The sequence below is a fragment of the Odontesthes bonariensis genome, chromosome 15 (assembly GCF_027942865.1).
Source record: "Odontesthes bonariensis isolate fOdoBon6 chromosome 15, fOdoBon6.hap1, whole genome shotgun sequence".
Lineage (NCBI taxonomy): Eukaryota > Metazoa > Chordata > Actinopteri > Atheriniformes > Atherinopsidae > Odontesthes > Odontesthes bonariensis.
The window spans coordinates 432,501-454,262 of record NC_134520.1 but is presented as its reverse complement, the minus strand read 5'-3'; the positions used below and the strand labels follow the sequence as shown (position 1 = coordinate 454,262).

Below are 21,762 nucleotides of genomic sequence, written 5' to 3'. Positions count from 1 at the left end.
AGGACCAACAGGACCAACAGGACCAGGACCAAAAGGAACAGGACCAACAGGACCAACAGGACCATCAGGACCAACAGGACCAGCAGGACCAGCGGGACCAGGACCAACAGGACCATCAGGACCACCAGGACCAAAAGGACCAGCAGGACCAGCAGGACCAAGACGAACAGGACCAACAGGACCAAAAGGACCAACAAGACCAGCAGGACCAACAGGACCATCAGGACCAACAGGACCAACAGGACCAGCAGGACCAGCAGGACCAACAGGACCAACAGGACCAGCAGGACCAACAATAACAGCAGGACCAAAAGGACCAGCAGGACCAACAGGACCAACAGGACCAACAGGCCCAGCAGGACCAACAGGACCAACAGGACCAGCAGGACCAACACTAACAGCAGGACCAACAGGACCAGCGGGACCAACAGGACCAACAGGACAAGCAGGACCAGCTGGACCAACAGGACCAACAGGACCAGCGGGACCAACAGGACCAACGGGTCCAGCGGGACCAACGGGACCAACAGGACCAGCAGGAACAACAGGACCAACAGGACCAACAGGACCAGCAGGACCAGCAGGAGCAACAGGAGCAACAGGAGCAACAGGACCAGCAGGACGAACAGGACGAACAGGACCAGGACCAAAAGGACCAACAGGACCAGCAGGACCAGCAGGACCAACAGGACCAACAGGACCAACAGGACCAGGACCAGAAGGACCAAAACTACCAGCAGGACCAGCAGGACCAGCAGGACCAACAGGACCAACAGGACCAGTAGGACCAACAGGACCAGCAGGAGCAACAGAACCAGCAGGACCAACTGGACCAGCAGGACCAACAGGACCAACAGGACCAACAGAACCAGCAGGACCAGCAGGACCAACAGGACCAACAGGACCAGCAGGACCAACACCACAAGCAGGACCAACAGGCCCAGCAGGACCAACAGGACCAACAGGACCAGCAGGACCAACAGGACCAGCAGGACCAACAGGACCAACAGGACCAACAGGACCAACAGAACCAGCAGGACCAGCAGGAGCAACAGGACCAAAAGGACCAACAGGACCAGCAGGACCAACAGGACCAACAGGACCAGGACCAGCAGGACCAACACTACCAGCAGGACCAGCAGGACCAGCAGGACCAACAGGACCAACAGGACCAGGACCAGCAGGACCAACACTACCAGTAGGACCAACAGGACCAACAGGACCAGGACCAGCAGGACCAACACTACCAGTAGGACCAGCAGGACCAGCAGGACCAACAGGACCAACAGGACCAGTAGGACCAACAGGACCAGCAGGAGCAACAGGACCAGCAGGACCAACAGGACCAACAGGACCAACAGGACCAGCAGGACCAAAAGGACCAGGACCAACAGGACCAACAGGACCATTAGGACAAACAGGACAAACAGGACCAGCAGGACCAGCAGGACCAACAGGACCAACAGGACCAGCAGGACCAACACTAACAACAGGACCAAAAGGACCAACAGGACCAACAGGACCAGCAGGACCAACACTAACAGCAGGACCAACGGGACCAGCAGGACCAACAGGACCAACAGGACCAACAGGACCAGCAGGACCAACGGGACCAACAGGACCAACAGGACCAACAGGACCAACAGAACCAGCAGGACCAGCAGGAGCAACAGGACCAAAAGGACCAACAGGACCAGCAGGACCAGCAGGACCAACAGGACCAACAGGACCAGGACCAGCAGGACCAACACTACCAGCAGGACCAGCAGGACCAGCAGGACCAACAGGACCAGTAGGACCAACAGGACCAACAGGACCAGCAGGACCAGCAGGAGCAACGGGACCAGCAGGACCAACTGGACCAGCAGGACCAACAGGACCAGCAGGACCAGCAGGACCAGCAGGACCAAATGGACCAGGACCAACAGGACCAACAGGACCAACAGGACAATTAGGACCAACAGGACCAGGACCAAAAGGACCAGGACACACAGGACGAACAGGACCAGGACCAACAGGACCAACAGGACCAGCAGTACCATTAGGACCAACAGGACCAGGACCAAAAGGACCAGGACCAACAGGACCAACAGGACCAGCAGGACCAGGACCAAAAGGACCAGGACCAACAGGACCAACAGGACCAACAGGACCAACAGGATCAGCAGGAGCAGCAGGAGCAGCAGGACCAGGACCAACAGGACCAGGACCAACAGGACCAACAGGACCAGCAGGACCATCAGGACCAACAGGACCAGGACAAACAGGACGAACAGGACCAGCAGGACCATTAGGACCAACAGGACCAGCAGGACCAGCGGGACCAGGACCATCAGGACCAACAGGACCATCAGGACCAACAGGACCAAAAGGACCAGGACCAACAGGACCAACAGGACCACCAGGACCAGGACGAGCAGGACCAACAGGACCAAAAGGACCAACAGGACCAGCAGGACCAGGACCAACAGGACCAACACTAACAGCAGGACCATCAGGACCAACAGGACCAACAGGACCAGCAGGACCAGGAGCAACAGGACCAACAGGACCAACAGGACCAACAGGACCAGCAGGACCAGCAGGACCAGGACCAACAGGACCAACAGGACCAACACTAACAGCAGGACCAGCAGGACCAACAGGACCAACAGGACCAACAGGATCAGCAGGAGCAGCAGGAGCAGCAGGACCAGGACCAACAGGACCAGGACCAACAGGACCAACAGGACCAGCAGGACCATCAGGACCAACAGGACCAGGACAAACAGGACGAACAGGACCAGCAGGACCATTAGGACCAACAGGACCAAAAGGACCAGCGGGACCAGGACCATCAGGACCAACAGGACCAACAGGACCAGGACCAAAAGGACCAGGACCAACAGGACCACCAGGACCAACAGGACCATCAGGACCAGCAGGACCAGGACGAGCAGGACCAACAGGACCAAAAGGACCAGTAGGACCAACAGGACCAGCAGGACCAGGACCAACAGGACCAACACTAACAGCAGGACCATCAGGACCAACAGGACCAACAGGACCAACAGGACCAGTAGGACCAGGAGCAACAGGACCAACAGGACCAACAGGACCAGCAGGACCAGCAGGACCAGGACCAACAGGACCAACAGGACCAACACTAACAGCAGGACCAACACTAACAGCAGGACCAATAGGACCAACAGGACCAGGACCAACAGGACCAACAGGACCAGGACCAACAGGACCAACAGGACCAGCAGGACCAACAGGACCAACAGGACCAGCAGGACCAGCAGGACCAGCAGGACCAACAGGACCAGCAGGACCAGCAGGACCAGCAGGAACAACAGGACCAGCAGGACCAACAGGACCAGCAGGACCAGCAGGACCAACAGGACCAACAGGACCAGCTGGACCAGCAGGACCAACAGGGCCAGGAACAACAGGACCTGCAGGACCAACAGGACCAACAGGAGCAGCAGGACCAACAGGACCAGCAGGACCAACGGGACCAACAGGACCGGCAGGACCAACAGGACCAGCAGGACCAGCAGGATCAACAGGACCAGCAGAACCAGCAGGAGCAACAGGACCAAAAGGACCAACAGGACCAGCAGGACCAACAGGGCCAGGACCAACAGGACCAGCAGGACCAACAGGACGAACAGGACCAGGACCAAAAGGACCAACAGGACCAGGACCAACAGGACCAGGACCAGCAGGACCAACACTACCAGCAGCACCAGCAGGACCAGCAGGACCAGCAGGACCAACAGGACCAACAGGACCAGCAGGAGCAACAGGACCAGCAGGACCAACAGGACCAACAGGACCAACTGGACCAACAGGACCAACAGGACCAGCAGGACCAACAGGGCCAGGACCAACAGGACCAGCAGGACCAACAGGACCATCAGGACCAACAGGACCAACAGGACCAGCAGGACCAGGACCAACAGGTCCAACAGGACCAACAGGACCAGCAGGACCAGCAGGACCAGCAGGACCAGGACCAACAGGACCAACAGGACCAGGACCAAAAGGACCAGGACCAACAGGACCAACAGGACCAGCAGGACCAACAGGACCAGGACCAACAGGACCAGCAGGACCAGCAGGACCAGCAGGACCAGCAGGACCAGGACCAACAGGACCAGGACCAAAAGGACGAGGACCAACAGGACCAACAGGACCAGCAGGACCAGCAGGACCAGCAGGACCAACACTACCAGCAGGACCAGCAGGACCAGCAGGACCAGCAGGACCAGTAGGACCAACAGGACCAGTAGGACCAGCAGGACCAGCAGGAGCAACAGGACCAGCAGGACCAACAGGACCAACAGGACCAACTGGACCAGCAGGACCAACAGGACCAACCGGACCAGCAGGACCAACAGGGCCAGGACCAACAGGACCAGCAGGACCAACAGGACCATCAGGACCAACAGGACCAACAGGACCAGCAGGACCAACAGGACCAACAGGACCAGCAGGACCAACAGGACCAGCAGGACCAGCAGGACCAGCAGGACCATTAGGACCACCAGGACCAACAGGACCAACAGGACCAACAGGACCAACAGGACCAGCAGGACCATTAGGACCAACAGGACCAACAGGACCAGGACCAAAAGGACGAGGACCAACAGGACAATTAGGACCGACAGGACCAACAGGACCAACAGGACCAGGACCAAAAGGACCAGGACCAACAGGACCAACAGGAACAGGACCAGCAGGACCAACAGGACCAACAGGACCAGCAGGACCATTAGGACCAACAGGACCAGGACCAACAGGACCAACAGGACCAAAAGGACCAGGACCAACAGGACCAACAGGACCAGCAGGACCAGCAGGACCAACAGGACCAGGACCAAAAGGACCAGGACCAACAGGACCAACAGGACCAGGACCAACAGGACGAAGAGGACCAGCAGGACCAACAGGACCAGGACCAAAAGGACCAGGACCAACAGGACCATCAGGACCAACAGGACCAGCAGGACCAGCAGGACCAACAGGACCAGCAGGACCAGCAGGATCAACAGGACCAGCAGAACCAGCAGGAGCAACAGGACCAAAAGGACCAACAGGACCAGCAGGACCAACAGGGCCAGGACCAACAGGACCAGCAGGACCAACAGGACGAACAGGACCAGGACCAAAAGGACCAACAGGACCAGGACCAACAGGACCAGGACCAGCAGGACCAACACTACCAGCAGCACCAGCAGGACCAGCAGGACCAGCAGGACCAACAGGACCAACAGGACCAGCAGGAGCAACAGGACCAGCAGGACCAACAGGACCAGCAGGAGCAACAGGACCAGCAGGACCAACAGGACCAACAGGACCAACTGGACCAACAGGACCAACAGGACCAGCAGGACCAACAGGGCCAGGACCAACAGGACCAGCAGGACCAACAGGACCATCAGGACCAACAGGACCAACAGGACCAGCAGGACCAGGACCAACAGGTCCAACAGGACCAACAGGACCAGCAGGACCAGCAGGACCAGCAGGACCAGGACCAACAGGACCAACAGGACCAGGACCAAAAGGACCAGGACCAACAGGACCAACAGGACCAGCAGGACCAACAGGACCAGGACCAACAGGACCAGCAGGACCAGCAGGACCAGCAGGACCAGCAGGACCAGGACCAACAGGACCAGGACCAAAAGGACGAGGACCAACAGGACCAACAGGACCAGCAGGACCAGCAGGACCAGCAGGACCAACACTACCAGCAGGACCAGCAGGACCAGCAGGACCAGTAGGACCAACAGGACCAGTAGGACCAGCAGGACCAGCAGGAGCAACAGGACCAGCAGGACCAACAGGACCAACAGGACCAACTGGACCAGCAGGACCAACAGGACCAACCGGACCAGCAGGACCAACAGGGCCAGGACCAACAGGACCAGCAGGACCAACAGGACCATCAGGACCAACAGGACCAACAGGACCAGCAGGACCAACAGGACCAACAGGACCAGCAGGACCAGCAGGACCAGGACCAACAGGACCAACAGGACCAGCAGGACCATTAGGACCACCAGGACCAACAGGACCAACAGGACCAACAGGACCAGCAGGACCATTAGGACCAACAGGACCAACAGGACCAGGACCAAAAGGACGAGGACCAACAGGACAATTAGGACCGACAGGACCAACAGGACCAACAGGACCAGGACCAAAAGGACCAGGACCAACAGGACCAACAGGAACAGGACCAGCAGGACCAACAGGACCAACAGGACCAGCAGGACCATTAGGACCAACAGGACCAGGACCAACAGGACCAACAGGACCAAAAGGACCAGGACCAACAGGACCAACAGGACCAGCAGGACCAGCAGGACCAACAGGACCAGGACCAAAAGGACCAGGACCAACAGGACCAACAGGACCAGGACCAACAGGACGAAGAGGACCAGCAGGACCAACAGGACCAGGACCAAAAGGACCAGGACCAACAGGACCATCAGGACCAACAGGACCAGCAGGACCAGCAGGACCAGGACCAACAGGACCAGGACCAAAAGTACGAGGACCAACAGGACCAGCAGGACCAACAGGACCAGGACCAAAAGGACCAGGACCAACAGGACCATCAGGACCAACAGGACCAACAGGACCAGGACCAAAAGGACGAGGACCAACAGGACCAACAGGACCAGCAGGACCAGCAGGACCAGGACGAACAGGACCAGGACCAACAGGACCAACAGGACCAACAGGACCAACAGGACCAACAGGACCAGCAGGACCAGCAGGACCAGGACCAACAGGACCAACAGGACCAGCAGGACCAACACTAACAGCAGGACCAGCAGGACCAGCAGGACCAACAGGACCAGCAGGACCAAAAGGACCAACAGGACCAACAGGGCCAGGACCAACAGGACCAGGACCAAAAGGACCAACAGGACCAGTAGGACCAACAGGACCAGCAGGACCAACACTAACAGCAGGACCAGCAGGACCAGCAGGACCAACAGGGCCAGGACCAGCAGGACCGACAGGACCAGCAGGACCAGCAGGACCAACAGGACCGGCAGGACCAACGGGACCGGCAGGACCAACAGGACCAGCAGGACCGACAGGACCAACAGGACCAGCAGGACCAGCAGGACCAGCAGGACCAACAGGACCAACAGGACCAACAGGACCAACAGGACGCAGACAGTGTATCAGTTGATGATTTCACACATGTGTCACAGTTCACACATGTGTCAAAGCTGCCATCACTAACAAAGGTTACTGTGGGATCTGACACCTCCGACAACATGTTCCTCATCATAAAACCTGTTTATGATCAACGGATGTTGATGGCTGCTTAGCAAAGGGGCCATTTTGAAATGGGTCTCCTATAAGAGAGGACTCATGCAAGAGGGGGGGGGGGGGGGGCATCAGGGAAGAACTTAAGCAAAGAAAAGATTGAAGCTGCTTGGAAGCAAAGAAAAGAAAAGCTCCAGAGAGAGGAGTGGAGTGACAGGACAGACTGGGGGTGACACACAGAGAAGGTAAACAGGGTTACAACCTTTAAACGGGTCTGATTTGAAAGGGTCTTCCGAGTGGAAAGGGTCCGTGTGAAGCTCCTGAGGCTGGCTGTTGAACACAGATGGCTTCAATTTGAATGGATCTTCCTGTGAAATGGACACTTTGTTATTAACTGGATGACTCTGGGGAGTACTCTTCCACACAAACACGAACAGAATATTTCCCTTCCTGTACAACACATCAGGTATAGATGCACCCAGCTATGCGCCGACCTTATCGGCAGCAAGTCTGTGTAGCTCTCAATTTTTCTCATCGTTTATATGATTATTTGTCATTTGTCATTTTTTGTTTCTATCTAAACATTTTTAGTTATTTTTATTGATCTGCTTTTTTGTTTTAATTAATTTTTTTTGACAATGTGCACTACTACTAAAGCAGTGTACACAAGAGAAGAACTGTTGGCACTGTCAAGGATTGGACGCGGAATTAAACATCCAATTCCGACCGAGCTTAAAAAGCTGTACCGTGGATGCAGAGCTGGAGCGAAACTAAAGGCAAAGAGGCACAACAGGAGGTGGAGGTACAAACCTTTTCTGCCCTCGGTGATCATGGGAAACACTAACTCACTGCCTAACAAGTGTGATGAGTTAGAGGCGCTTGTGCGGAACCAAAGGCTGTATAAAGAAATCAGTTTGATCTGTCTGTCTGAGTCCTGGCTGAACCACAACACACCAGACTCATGTGTGGACATACCCGGCTTCACAGCCGTACGAGCGGATCGTGACCCGAGTACGAGCGGCGGTAAGCGGAAAGGCGGGGGTGTTAAACTGTTCTTTAATCAGAGATGGGTAAACCCCCGCAATGTGACCGTTAAGGAGAGGGTTTGTTGTCCAGACATCGAACTGCTGTCAGTTGGTTTCCATGCATTCTATGCGCCCAGAGAGTTCCCATACACAGTCGTGATCGTTGTTTACATTCCACCGAGGGCGGCACCTGTAACGGCATGTGACGTCATCCATGACGCTGTTGCTAGGATACAGACCCAGCATCCTGAGGCATTCATTGCAATCACAGGAGATTTCAACCACGTCTCTCTATCCTCCTGCCTGACTGGCTTTGTACAGTATGTGGACTGTCCAACACGTGGAGAAAGGACATTAGATCTGTTCTATGCTAACGTGAAGGAGGCTTACAGGACAGTGTCTCTTCCACCACCGGGTAGATCTGATCACAGCATGGCCTATCTACAACCCACATACACACCGTGTGTACAAAGACTTCCTGTTACTACCAGATCTTTCAGGAAGTGGTCACCAGAGGCAAGTGATGCATTGAGAGACTGCTTTGATGTCACAGACTGGGCTGTACTGCTGAAGGAAGATGAAATGGACATTGACATGGACATTGACATGGACAGGAGGGTCAGCACCATCACAGACTACATTAACTTCTGTAGGGACACTGTGATTCCAGTCAGGACTGTAAGGTGCTATCCAAATAATAAACCATGGATCACCAGTGACATCAAAGACCTCCTGAACCAGAAAAAGAGGGCGTTCCAGAATGGGGATAGAGAAAGGCGGAGGAGTGTACAACAGGAGCTTAAAAAGACATTACGTCGAGCTAAGGTGGAGTACAAGAAAAAGGTGGAGAGACAGCTGGAGAACAATAACACCAAGGAGGTGTGGAGGGGCATGAGGACCATCACTGGATACAGACTGAAGAACTCTCAGTCTGTAGAAGGTGATGTGGACAGAGCCAATACTTTCAACCATTATTACAACAGGTTTGACAGTGTGGCTTTTCCCTCCTCTGCTGCTGCTCCCTCCACCCCCACCACTACAGCTGCTTCCTCTATACTGCTTCCACTGCCCTGCTGTACTTCCACCTCAATGGCAACCTGCATCGCCAAGCCTCCTCCTCCGCCTGACTGCACCTCTACCTCTGCTGTCACCAACAAGCTTCTTCTGTCCAGCTACACCTCCACCTCTGCAGCAACTTCCACCGCCTGGTCTCCTGAGCCAAGCCACACCTCCATCTGTGCGGCAGCTCCCACCGCCTGGCCTCATCAGCCCAGCTGCACCTCCACCTCTGCGGCAGCTTTCACTGCCAGGCCTTCTGAACCCAGCTGCACCTCCACCTCTGCGGCAGCTCCCACCACCAGGCATCCAGAGCCCAGCTGCACCTCCCCCTCTGCGGCAGCTTCCACTGCCAGGCCTTCTGAACCCAGCTGCACATCCACCTCTGCGGCAGCTTCCACCGCCTGGCCTCCTCTGTCCAGCTGCACCCCCACCCCCATCTCTATGGTTGATAGCAACATCACTCCTGTCGCCATCCCTCCGCTACAACCTCTGTGTCTAACTATAGAGGAGGTTGGAGCTGAGCTCAGGAGACTTAAGTCAGGGAGGGCTTCAGGCCCAGATGGAGTCTGTCCAAGGCTTCTGAGGGACTGTGCTGGTCGACTGTGCTGGTCAACTAGCAGTCCCTCTTCAGAGGCTCTTTAATATGAGCATTCAGATGGAAAAAGTCCCGGTGCTTTGGAAAACTTCTTGTCTCATACCAGTGCCCAAATTAGGGCAACCGGTGGAGCTGAATGACTACAGACCGGTGGCTCTGACATCTCATATCATGAAGACCTTGGAGAGACTTCTTGTTCGTCGCATGAGATTGCAGGTTGCTGAGGCTCTTGACCCCCTCCAGTTTGCCTACCAGAAACACCCATATTCATATTCTCTGAAAAGCCTTCAGTTGATCCAAAATGCTGCAGCCAGAGTTCTGATGAGAACTAACAGCAGAGATCATATTTCTCCAGTTTTAGCTTCTCTTCATTGGCTCCCTGTTAAATTCAGAATAGAATTTAAGATTCTTCTCCTTACATATAAAGCTCTTAATGACCGAGCTCCATCATATCTTAAAGATCTCATTATAAGATATTTTCCTAACAGAGCACTTCGTTCCCAAACTGCAGGTTTACTTGAGGTTCCCAGAGTTTCTAAAAGTAGAATGGGAGGCAGAGCCTTCAGTTATCAGGCCCCTCTCTGTGGAACCAGCTGCCAGTTTGGGAGGCAGAGCCTTCAGTTATCAGGCCCCTCTCTGTTGAACCAGCTGCCAGTATGGGAGGCAGAGCCTTCAGTTATCAGGCCCCTCTCTGTGGAACCAGCTGCCAGCTTGGGAGGCAGAGCCTTCTGTTATCAGGCCCCTCTCTGTGGAACCAGCTGCCAGTTTGGGAGGCAGAGCCTTCAGTTATCAGGCCCCTCTCTATGGAACCAGCTGCCAGTTTGGGAGGCAGAGCCTTCAGTTATCAGGCCCCTCTCTGTGGAACCAGCTGCCAGTTTGAGAGGCAGAGCCTTCAGTTATCAGGCCCCTCTCTGTGGAACCAGCTGCCAGTTTGGGAGGCAGAGCCTTCAGTTATCAGGCCCCTCTCTGTGGAACCAGCTGCCAGTTAGGGAGGCAGAGCCTTCAGTTATCAGGCCCCTCTCTGTAGAACCAGCTGCCAGTTTGGGAGGCAGAGCCTTCAGTTATCAGGCCCCTCTCTTGTGGAATAAGCTGCCAGTAAATGTCCGGGAAGCAGACACCCTTTCCACTTTTAAGACCAGGCTTAAAACTTTCCTTTCTGATAAAGCTTATAGTTAGGGATGGCTCAGGTGATCCTGAAACATCCCATAGTTAAGCTGCTATAGGCCCAGACTGCTGGGGGAGCTCCCATGATGCACCTTTCGTCCCTCTGCTACATGTGACATTATTGTGGTCATTAACTCGTGTTTCCCTGTTCCAACAGATATCCTTTGAATGGTGTTACAGTGTTTGTTGTCCCCTCTTTTCTGTCCTCTCAAACCCCAGCTGGTGGAGGCGGATGTCCACTCTTCCTGGTTCTGGTTCTGCCAGAGGTTTCTTCCTGTTAAAAGGGAGTTGTTCCTCTCCACAGTCGCCTCAGGCACGCTCAGGACGGGAGATTGGACTGAAGCAAGTTTCGGTGCAATCTGTTGGTTTCCTTAGCTAGGCTACCTTCTTTGAATTGGCTCTATATGAATTGGACTAATTTGGAATTTAATGAACTGGATTTGATTGGATTATGATTGGATTACAAAGAATTGGATTCTAATTGGCCTTATTTGGATTGTATCTTTGAAGTGCCTTGAGATGACATTTGGTGCTATATAAATAAAACTGAATTGAATTGAATTCTTGTTTATGTAAAAATCTTTGATCGCAGTTGGCTTATATTCAGTTTTAGCCAAACCAAACAACTCTTGCATCCCATCCCATGTTGCTTTAAGATTACTGCTGCTCAATTTTTCCTCAAGCCTATTTTTAGATTTGATATGCTCTTTGATAAAGCAAAAACACAGGTCCAAGGTCTTATTTTTCAAGTTGGACTAGTTACATAGTGATGCAAATTGAAACACTTTTTCAGCTTACAGCTTAAAATTTCCCATCATGCAGCAGGGTGTATCAGGGGAGAGTGAGTGAAGCCTTTGAATCTTTGAAATTCTGTCCTTTGCTATTGTGCAATTTGGGGTGCGTGTTTACAGCGGCCACAGTCCCAAAGAGCAGAGGAAATCGCCTTGCTAGGGAAAAGGGATGAAGACACAGTCAACAGTTCAACATCAGTTTGATGTCATCATATTGCCTCTCTGATAAGCTCTTGCACTTGTTGATGTAAAATCAGACTCCAGCCTCTTCTGATTGGGATAAGTCTGACAGGTCCGTTGAAGCTAACTATGTATGTCTGTGGGTGTAAGCCATGTTTCAGTAAAGGCCATAATACAGGCATTCCTGTATTTCACTTCGGGGTCCAACATTCGCCTGAAGCTCATCGATCGATATATTTCTGAGGGACTGAACATTGGCGAGGATCACTGATGAGATCATCAAACATTTGGTATTACCAAATTACTCCATTCCATTCAATTCTATTCAATGGTTAAAGTAATTGGTGTTCAATCAAATCTGGATTTGATTAAAGACAACATTTTAAAAAAGGGAAACTGTGTTTCTGACTGGGACCATCAGGGAGACGACCGGGGAAGAAGAACCAGGGTTTTAGTAAAAGACAGACACAGTGACGGAAATTAAAGTTTGCAAAGTGCTGATAGTATCCAAGTGGAAAAAGACCTGGGCAAACAGGAGGGAAAGGGAGTATGAACCGGAGAAAAGGAGAGAGATTTTGCAATCAAATATTTCATGAGCGGTACTGCCTGTTGAAAACAAAGTAAATAAGGAACTCTTCTTCTGACCTGTACTGCCCTCCCCAGGACTGAAAATCCTCCGTTGTCCCTGTCGCTGAAGCCCTCGCTCATGTCAGCCAGGTTGGTCATGCTGCCCCCATGGGTTCCATTCAAGGTGCTGTTGTACTGCTCAATGCTTTTGGACACTTCCTGTTGACTGTCCTGAATCTGGGACAGCTTGCTGCGGGCCTACAGCACACAGACACACACAAGTCAACAACTAAAAGGCTTGGTAAAGTTCAGCAGCTCTCCTTTACTATTTCCTCTTTGCAAACATTTTAGGCAACTTAAAGGCTCCTAAGTTGCTAAAGTTAGGCGCCTAAGTAGGCCAATTTACAGTAAGAATTAGCAGGATTGTAAAAATGCAAAAAGAACAGGTAAACATGACACTGAAGTTGGCTTTCATTCCGGCAGCCACAGGGAAACTTACACAGCTGTGTAAGAAGAAGATATTCGACATTTAAAAGAAAAATAAGACTGCTAAAAATGGCATTAATGATCAACTTGACTCCACACACAAAGTGGTCAGACCACAATAACGTGAAAACTGTCAATCCAGCATATTTCTAAATGTTAGGGAAATGGATGATAAGTCCAACCTTTTATGGCGTTTTTAATCTTTTGAAACTTTTGTGTCCAACCTCAGTACAAATGATTTTAACCATGCTCTAACACTCCAATTCCCACAAAGTTGGGATGTTGTGTAAAGTTGAAAAAAAAAGAAAAGAATCTATGAAATGATCTGCAAAACTCAGAAACCAACATTGTGTTCACAGTAGAACACAGAAAACATATCAAATGTTGAAAGTGAGACATTTGACTATTTCATGAGCAAATATGGAAAACGTTGGGACGGCTCCATACGGAGCATCCCTGCCTCCCATTGGCCCATCTCAAATTCTCAATTCTCAAATGATGAAATGTCTCACTTTCAACATTTGATATTTTCTATGTTCTACTGTGCATAAAATATTGCTTTGGAAGATTTGCAAATCCCTTCAATTTTACAAAGTGTCCTCACTAATACCCAAACAAGAAAATAACACATGTGGCATCATGAGACTCATCAGCTGAGGTCTTCAGGAGAGATGAACACACTTCTCTTTAAGGGCTTTGGTGCTCAGTACAATCTACCCTCAGGGCTCAACATGCGTGCGTGTGTGTGCAGGCGTGTGTGTGTGTGTGTGTGTGTGTGTGTGTGTGTGTGTGTGAGGAGTGCCTGGTAGGAAATGTCGTTATCAGACCCAGTGGGGATAAAGTGCAGTGTGTGCAGTGTGTGCAGTGTGTGCAGTGTGTGCATTGTGTGTGCAGTGGTTAGGGTTACAGTGTGTACAGTGTGTGCAGTAGTTAGGGTTACAGTGTGTACAGTGTGTGTAGTGTGTGCAGTGGTTAGGGTTACAGTGTGTATAGTGTACAGTGTGTGCAGTGTGTACAGTGTGTGCAGTGTACACAGTGTGTGCAGTGTACAGTGTGTACAGTGTGTGCAGTGTGTGTAGTGTGTACAGTGTGTGCAGTGTAGAGTGTGCGCAGTGTGTGCAGTGTGTACAGTGTGTGCAGTGTGTGCAGTGTGTACAGTGTGCACAGTGTACAGTGTGTGAAGTGTGTGCAGTGTGTACAGTGTGTGCAGTGTGCAGAAAGCAGAAATGTGTCCCACCTGGTTGATCTCATCCTGGGTGGACTTCAGAGACTTGATGATGGTCTCCAGCTGGATCTTGCCAGCAGCCAGACTCTGCTCCAGCTGGTTCTCGTCCTGCTGCAGGCGACCCAGGTCGGCCTTGGCCCGGCTCAGCTCTTCCTCCTGGCTCTGCAGGTCTGACTCTTGGCAGTGGATCTGGCTTTGGAGGCTTGAGATCTTCAGAGAGAAGAGAATAAAACAAGAGTTGGCCTTTAAAATCTTTTGTGCCCTACCTCCTACCTTCACATGAAGATGCACCTGTCAGCCATAACATTATGACCACTGACAGGTAAAGTGAGTAACGCTTCTCATCTTGATCCAAAGCGATGTTCTGCTGGGACTCTCTGGCTTTTCCTCTGACACCGAGCGAAACATTTTGCAGACCAACCCCCCCCACCCCCACCCACCCCCAACCCCACCCCCGACAGCCTTGTGTTCAGACCAAAGCAAAGGGAGCTGAAAATGGCTGTGCATCCAACCCGATGGAGCCTGAGAGGTTCTGCAGAGCAGGTGGGGAACTGCCCAAAAGTAGGTGCCAAGCTTGGAGCATCACGCTCAGAAGGACCTGAAGCTTGAATTGCTGCCAAAGGAGCTTCAGTGAAGACTAATGTCAATGGTTTTTTGTTTTTATTTTGAATAAATTTGCAAAAGATTCAAACAAACTTGTTCCACTCATGATGGGGCATTGTGTGTAGAATTGAATCTATTTGGGAAAAAGGCTGTATGTTGTGGAAAAAGTGGAGCTGTGGATACTTTCAGGATGCTCTGAGGGAACAGAACTCTACTCTGAGGGATCAGAACTCTACTCTGAGGGATCAGAACTCTGAGGGAACAGAACTCTGAGGGATCAGAACTCTGAGGGATCAGAGCTCTACTCTGAGGGAACAGAACTCTGAGGGATCAGAGCTCTACTCTGAGGGAACAGAACTCTGAGGGAACAGAACTCTGAGGGATCAGAACTCTGAGGGATCAGAGCTCTACTCTGAGGGATCAGAACTCTGAGGGATCAGAACTCTGAGGGATCAGAGCTCTACTCTGAGGGAACAGAACTCTGAGGGAACAGAACTCTGAGGGATCAGAACTCTGAGGGAACAGAACTCTGAGGGAACAGAACTCTGAGGGAACAGAACTCTACTCTGAGGGATCAGAACTCTGAGGGATCAGAACTCTACTCTGAGGGATCAGAACTCTGAGGGAACAGAACTCTGAGGGATCAGAACTCTGAGGGAACAGAACTCTACTCTGAGGGAACAGAACTCTGAGGGATCAGAACTCTGAGGGAACAGAACTCTGAGGGAACAGAACTCTGAGGGATCAGAACTCTGAGGGATCAGAACTCTACTCTGAGGGAACAGAACTCTGAGGGATCAGAGCTCTACTCTGAGGGAACAGAACTCTGAGGGAACAGAACTCTGAGGGATCAGAACTCTGAGGGAACAGAACTCTGAGGGAACAGAACTCTGAGGGAACAGAACTCTACTCTGAGGGATCAGAACTCTGAGGGATCAGAACTCTGAGGGAACAGAACTCTGAGGGATCAGAACTCTACTCTGAGGGATCAGAACTCTGAGGGAACAGAACTCTACTCTGAGGGATCAGAACTCTGAGGGAACAGAACTCTGAGGGAACAGAACTCTGAGGGATCAGAACTCTGAGGGATCAGAACTCTACTCTGAGGGATCAGAACTCTGAGGGAACAGAACTCTGAGGGATCAGAACTCTACTCTGAGGGAACAGAACTCTACTCTGAGGGATCAGAACTCTGAGGGATCAGAACTCTACTCTGAGGGATCAGAACTCTACTCTGAGGGATCAGAACTCTGAGGGATCAGAACTCTACTCTGAGGGATCAGAGCTCTACTCTGAGGGAACAGAACTCTGAGGGAACAGAACTCTGAGGGATCAGAACTCTACTCTGAGGGAACAGAACTCTGAGGGATCAGAACTCTGAGGGATCAGAACTCTACTCTGAGGGATCAGAACTCTGAGGGAACAGAACTCTGAGGGATCAGAACTCTGAGGGAACAGAACTCTGAGGGAACAGAACTCTGAGGGATCAGAACTCTGAGGGATCAGAACTCTACTCTGAGGGAACAGAACTCTACTCTGAGGGATCAGAACTCTGAGGGATCAGAACTCTACTCTGAGGGATCAGAGCTCTGAGGGAACAGAACTCTGAGGGAACAGAACTCTACTCTGAGGGATCAGAACTCTGAGGGAACAGAACTCTACTCTGAGGGATCAGAACTCTACTCTGAGGGATCAGAACTCTGAGGGATCAGAACTCTGAGGGGACAGAACTCTACTCTGAGGGAACAGAACTCTGAGGGATCAGAACTCTGAGGGAACAGAACTCTACTCTGAGGGATCAGAACTCTGAGGGATCAGAACTCTGAGGGAACAGAACTCTGAGGGATCAGAACTCTGAGGGAACAGAACTCTGAGGGAACAGAACTCTGAGGGATCAGAACTCTGAGGGAACAGAACTCTACTCTGAGGGAACAGAACTCTGAGGGGACAGAACTCTGAGGGATCAGAACTCTGAGGGGACAGAACTCTGAGGGATCAGAACTCTGAGGGAACAGAACTCTACTCTGAGGGAACAGAACTCTGAGGGAACAGAACTCTGAGGGAACAGAACTCTGAGGGAACAGAACTCTGAGGGATCAGAACTCTGAGGGAACAGAACTCTACTCTGAGGGAACAGAACTCTGAGGGATCAGAACTCTGAGGGAACAGAACTCTACTCTGAGGGATCAGAACTCTGAGGGATCAGAACTCTGAGGGAACAGAACTCTGAGGGATCAGAACTCTGAGGGAACAGAACTCTGAGGGAACAGAACTCTGAGGGATCAGAACTCTGAGGGAACAGAACTCTACTCTGAGGGAACAGAACTCTGAGGGGACAGAACTCTGAGGGATCAGAACTCTGAGGGGACAGAACTCTGAGGGATCAGAACTCTGAGGGAACAGAACTCTACTCTGAGGGAACAGAACTCTGAGGGAACAGAACTCTGAGGGAACAGAACTCTGAGGGAACAGAACTCTGAGGGATCAGAACTCTACTCTGAGGGATCAGAACTCTACTCTGAGGGAACAGAACTCTGAGGGATCAGAGCTCTACTCTGAGGGATCAGAACTCTACTCTGAGGGATCAGAACTCTACTCTGAGGGAACAGAACTCTGAGGGATCAGAACTCTACTCTGAGGGATCAGAACTCTACTCTGAGGGAACAGAACTCTGAGGGATCAGAACTCTGAGGGAACAGAACTCTGAGGGAACAGAACTCTGAGGGAACAGAACTCTACTCTGAGGGATCAGAACTCTGAGGGAACAGAACTCTGAGGGAACAGAACTCTGAGGGATCAGAACTCTGAGGGAACAGAACTCTACTCTGAGGGAACAGAACTCTGAGGGAACAGAACTCTACTCTGAGGGAACAGAACTCTGAGGGAACAGAACTCTGAGGGATCAGAACTCTGAGGGATCAGAACTCTACTCTGAGGGATCAGAACTCTGAGGGAACAGAACTCTGAGGGATCAGAACTCTACTCTGAGGGAACAGAACTCTACTCTGAGGGATCAGAACTCTGAGGGATCAGAACTCTACTCTGAGGGATCAGAACTCTGAGGGATCAGAACTCTACTCTGAGGGATCAGAGCTCTACTCTGAGGGAACAGAACTCTGAGGGAACAGAACTCTGAGGGATCAGAACTCTGAGGGATCAGAACTCTACTCTGAGGGAACAGAACTCTGAGGGATCAGAACTCTGAGGGAACAGAACTCTGAGGGATCAGAACTCTGAGGGAACAGAACTCTGAGGGAACAGAACTCTGAGGGATCAGAACTCTACTCTGAGGGAACAGAACTCTACTCTGAGGGATCAGAACTCTGAGGGATCAGAACTCTACTCTGAGGGATCAGAGCTCTACTCTGAGGGAACAGAACTCTGAGGGAACAGAACTCTGAGGGATCAGAACTCTGAGGGAACAGAACTCTGAGGGAACAGAACTCTACTCTGAGGGATCAGAACTCTGAGGGAACAGAACTCTACTCTGAGGGATCAGAACTCTGAGGGATCAGAACTCTGAGGGAACAGAACTCTGAGGGATCAGAACTCTGAGGGAACAGAACTCTACTCTGAGGGATCAGAACTCTGAGGGATCAGAACTCTGAGGGAACAGAACTCTGAGGGATCAGAACTCTGAGGGAACAGAACTCTGAGGGAACAGAACTCTGAGGGATCAGAACTCTGAGGGAACAGAACTCTACTCTGAGGGAACAGAACTCTGAGGGGACAGAACTCTGAGGGATCAGAACTCTGAGGGGACAGAACTCTGAGGGATCAGAACTCTGAGGGAACAGAACTCTACTCTGAGGGAACAGAACTCTGAGGGAACAGAACTCTGAGGGAACAGAACTCTGAGGGATCAGAACTCTGAGGGAACAGAACTCTGAGGGAACAGAACTCTACTCTGAGGGATCAGAACTCTGAGGGAACAGAACTCCGAGGGAACAGAACTCTGAGGGATCAGAACTCTGAGGGAACAGAACTCTGAGGGAACAGAACTCTACTCTGAGGGAACAGAACTCTGAGGGGACAGAACTCTGAGGGAACAGAACTTTGAGGGATCAGAACTCTGAGGGAACAGAACTCTGAGGGATCAGAACTCTAACGGAACAGAACTCTACTCTGAGGGAACAGAACTCTGAGGGATCAGAACTCTGAGGGAACAGAACTCTGAGGGAACAGAACTCTGAGGGAACAGAACTCTACTCTGAGGGATCAGAACTCTGAGGGAACAGAACTCTACTCTGAGGGATCAGAACTCTGAGGGATCAGAACTCTGAGGGAACAGAACTCTGAGGGAACAGAACTCTACTCTGAGGGATCAGAACTCTGAGGGATCAGAACTCTGAGGGAACAGAACTCTGAGGGATCAGAACTCTGAGGGAACAGAACTCTGAGGGAACAGAACTCTGAGGGATCAGAACTCTGAGGGAACAGAACTCTACTCTGAGGGAACAGAACTCTGAGGGGACAGAACTCTGAGGGATCAGAACTCTGAGGGGACAGAACTCTGAGGGATCAGAACTCTGAGGGAACAGAACTCTACTCTGAGGGAACAGAACTCTGAGGGAACAGAACTCTGAGGGAACAGAACTCTGAGGGATCAGAACTCTGAGGGAACAGAACTCTGAGGGAACAGAACTCTACTCTGAGGGATCAGAACTCTGAGGGAACAGAACTCTGAGGGAACAGAACTCTGAGGGAACAGAACTCTGAGGGAACAGAACTCTACTCTGAGGGAACAGAACTCTGAGGGGACAGAACTCTGAGGGAACAGAACTTTGAGGGATCAGAACTCTGAGGGAACAGAACTCTGAGGGATCAGAACTCTAACGGAACAGAACTCTACTCTGAGGGAACAGAACTCTGAGGGATCAGAACTCTGAGGGAACAGAACTCTGAGGGGACAGAACTCTGAGGGATCAGAACTCTACTCTGAGGGAACAGAACTCTGAGGGATCAGAACTTTGAGGGATCAGAACTCTGAGGGAACAGAACTCTACTCTGAGGGATCAGAACTCTGAGGGATCAGAACTCTAACGGAACAGAACTCTACTCTGAGGGAACAGAACTCTGAGGGATCAGAACTCTGAGGGAACAGAACTCTGAGGGAACAGAACTCTACTCTGAGGGAACAGAACTCTGAGGGATCAGAGCTATGAGGGAACAGAACTCTGAGGGAACAGAACTCTGAGGGATCAGAACTCTGAGGGAACAGAACTCTGAGGGAACAGAACTCTGAGGGATCAGAACTCTGAGGGAACAGAACTCTGAGGGAACAGAACTCTGAGGGAACAGAACTCTGAGGGATCAGAACTCTGAGGGAACAGAACTCTGAGGGAACAGAACTCTACTCTGAGGGAACAGAACTCTGAGGGATCAGAGCTATGAGGGAACAGAACTCTGAGGGAACAGAACTCTGAGGGAACAGAACTCTGAGGGAACAGAACTCTACTCTGAGGGAACAGAACTCTGAGGGATCAGAGCTATGAGGGAACAGAACTCTGAGGGAACAGAACTCTGAGGGAACAGAACTCTGAGGGAACAGAACTCTGAACTCTTTGGCAACACCTGATGCATCTGTCACACATTTAAGAATTGTGTTTCAGCCTCTAAGTCACCTGTTGCCTTCCTGTGGGAAACAAATCGTGAATCATTATTACGAGAGGTTGGAATAGTTCTGCAAAGAAATATTGAAAATGAATTATTCCAAATAACTGGAGTTCTTCTTCAGAGTTTCTTTTCCTCAGCATAATCTACCAACCTATGTGATGAAATCCCTGAGAGTTTCCCTCCATCCTCACCATCTGAGACTCTTCCTGGCACTTCACCCGCACTTCGTTCAGCATGTCCTCCAGCTTGTGCCTCTGCTGGTCCATCTCCTCCAGGCGCTCCTGGGCATCCTGTTTCTGAGCCTCCAGCTCCTGCAGGCTGTTCGTCTCCCTGTCCAGGTCATGCTGCATCTCCTGATGGAAACATCACACATCACAAGCACCTTTCAGACCTTCCTATGAAGAACTCAACGTGCTGTGCCCCCTGCTGCTTTCTGCAACCTTTGGAGCACAATGTTTAACCTGTGCAGCACCGAGTCATTTCCTCTGGGCCTGTGAGCCACATGAATGAGACAAAACTGAGAAAACTGAGCTTCTCTTCTACGTCTGATTGTTTATTCCCATTCATCACATATTTTTGCTGAACACGTTGTGCGTTTGTTGGCTTGATATGAATTTTTTGGTTTTGTGGCGCTGCAGCTTCCCATCCCAGTTTTTCTCCAATTAATAACAACTACACAGTTATAGTAGTAATGGCTCAATTTCTGCTGGGGTGTCTCGTCCTGCCTCCACCTCTGCCACCCTCTATATTTTCATTACCCCCTACCCAAACCAGGGTTTGTATCCCCACCCGGCTGTGACTGGTGTGCAGTTGGTGAGAGGCTGAGGTAGCTTGTGGCTGTAAAAGATGATTGTTGTGGTGTGAGGGGCAGTGTTGGCTGGCATAAGGGGGGTGACTCTGGGACACCAGTGGTCATTGTCTAGCCTCCTGGAGGTGTCGTGGGCCCAACTAGACGAAACACTGATGAAAGGAGGTTCCCACCTGATGACCCCAATGATATGTTGGTCAGCACCGATCACTGGTCTATATTATAGGGCTTATAGGGAATTATTCACTGAGTCTGGTCCATTTTTTCTTTAACACAAGTTTCTTGTGTTTACCTTGAATAAGATGGAGAAAAGTGTGTTGTGTTTCTGAACAACCACTGCGTGCTGATATCAACATGTTCCT

At 51.4% G+C, this 21,762-nt stretch overlaps 1 protein-coding gene across 5 annotated transcripts in view; it reads right to left on the bottom strand.

The window, feature by feature from the left end:
• Positions 1 to 21,762, bottom strand: part of LOC142400017 (epidermal growth factor receptor substrate 15-like 1) — a 142,878-nt gene that overhangs the window by 23,847 nt on the left and 97,269 nt on the right. For all 5 annotated transcript variants that reach the window (XM_075484572.1, XM_075484570.1, XM_075484573.1 and 2 more), the window contains 4 exons: positions 20,784 to 20,945; positions 14,386 to 14,583; positions 12,741 to 12,920; positions 7,544 to 7,649 (listed from right to left, as the gene is read on the bottom strand). In XM_075484572.1, the coding sequence (XP_075340687.1) occupies positions 7,544 to 7,649; positions 12,741 to 12,920; positions 14,386 to 14,583; positions 20,784 to 20,945 (646 nt within the window). The remainder of the gene's footprint in view (positions 1 to 7,543; positions 7,650 to 12,740; positions 12,921 to 14,385; positions 14,584 to 20,783; positions 20,946 to 21,762) is intronic.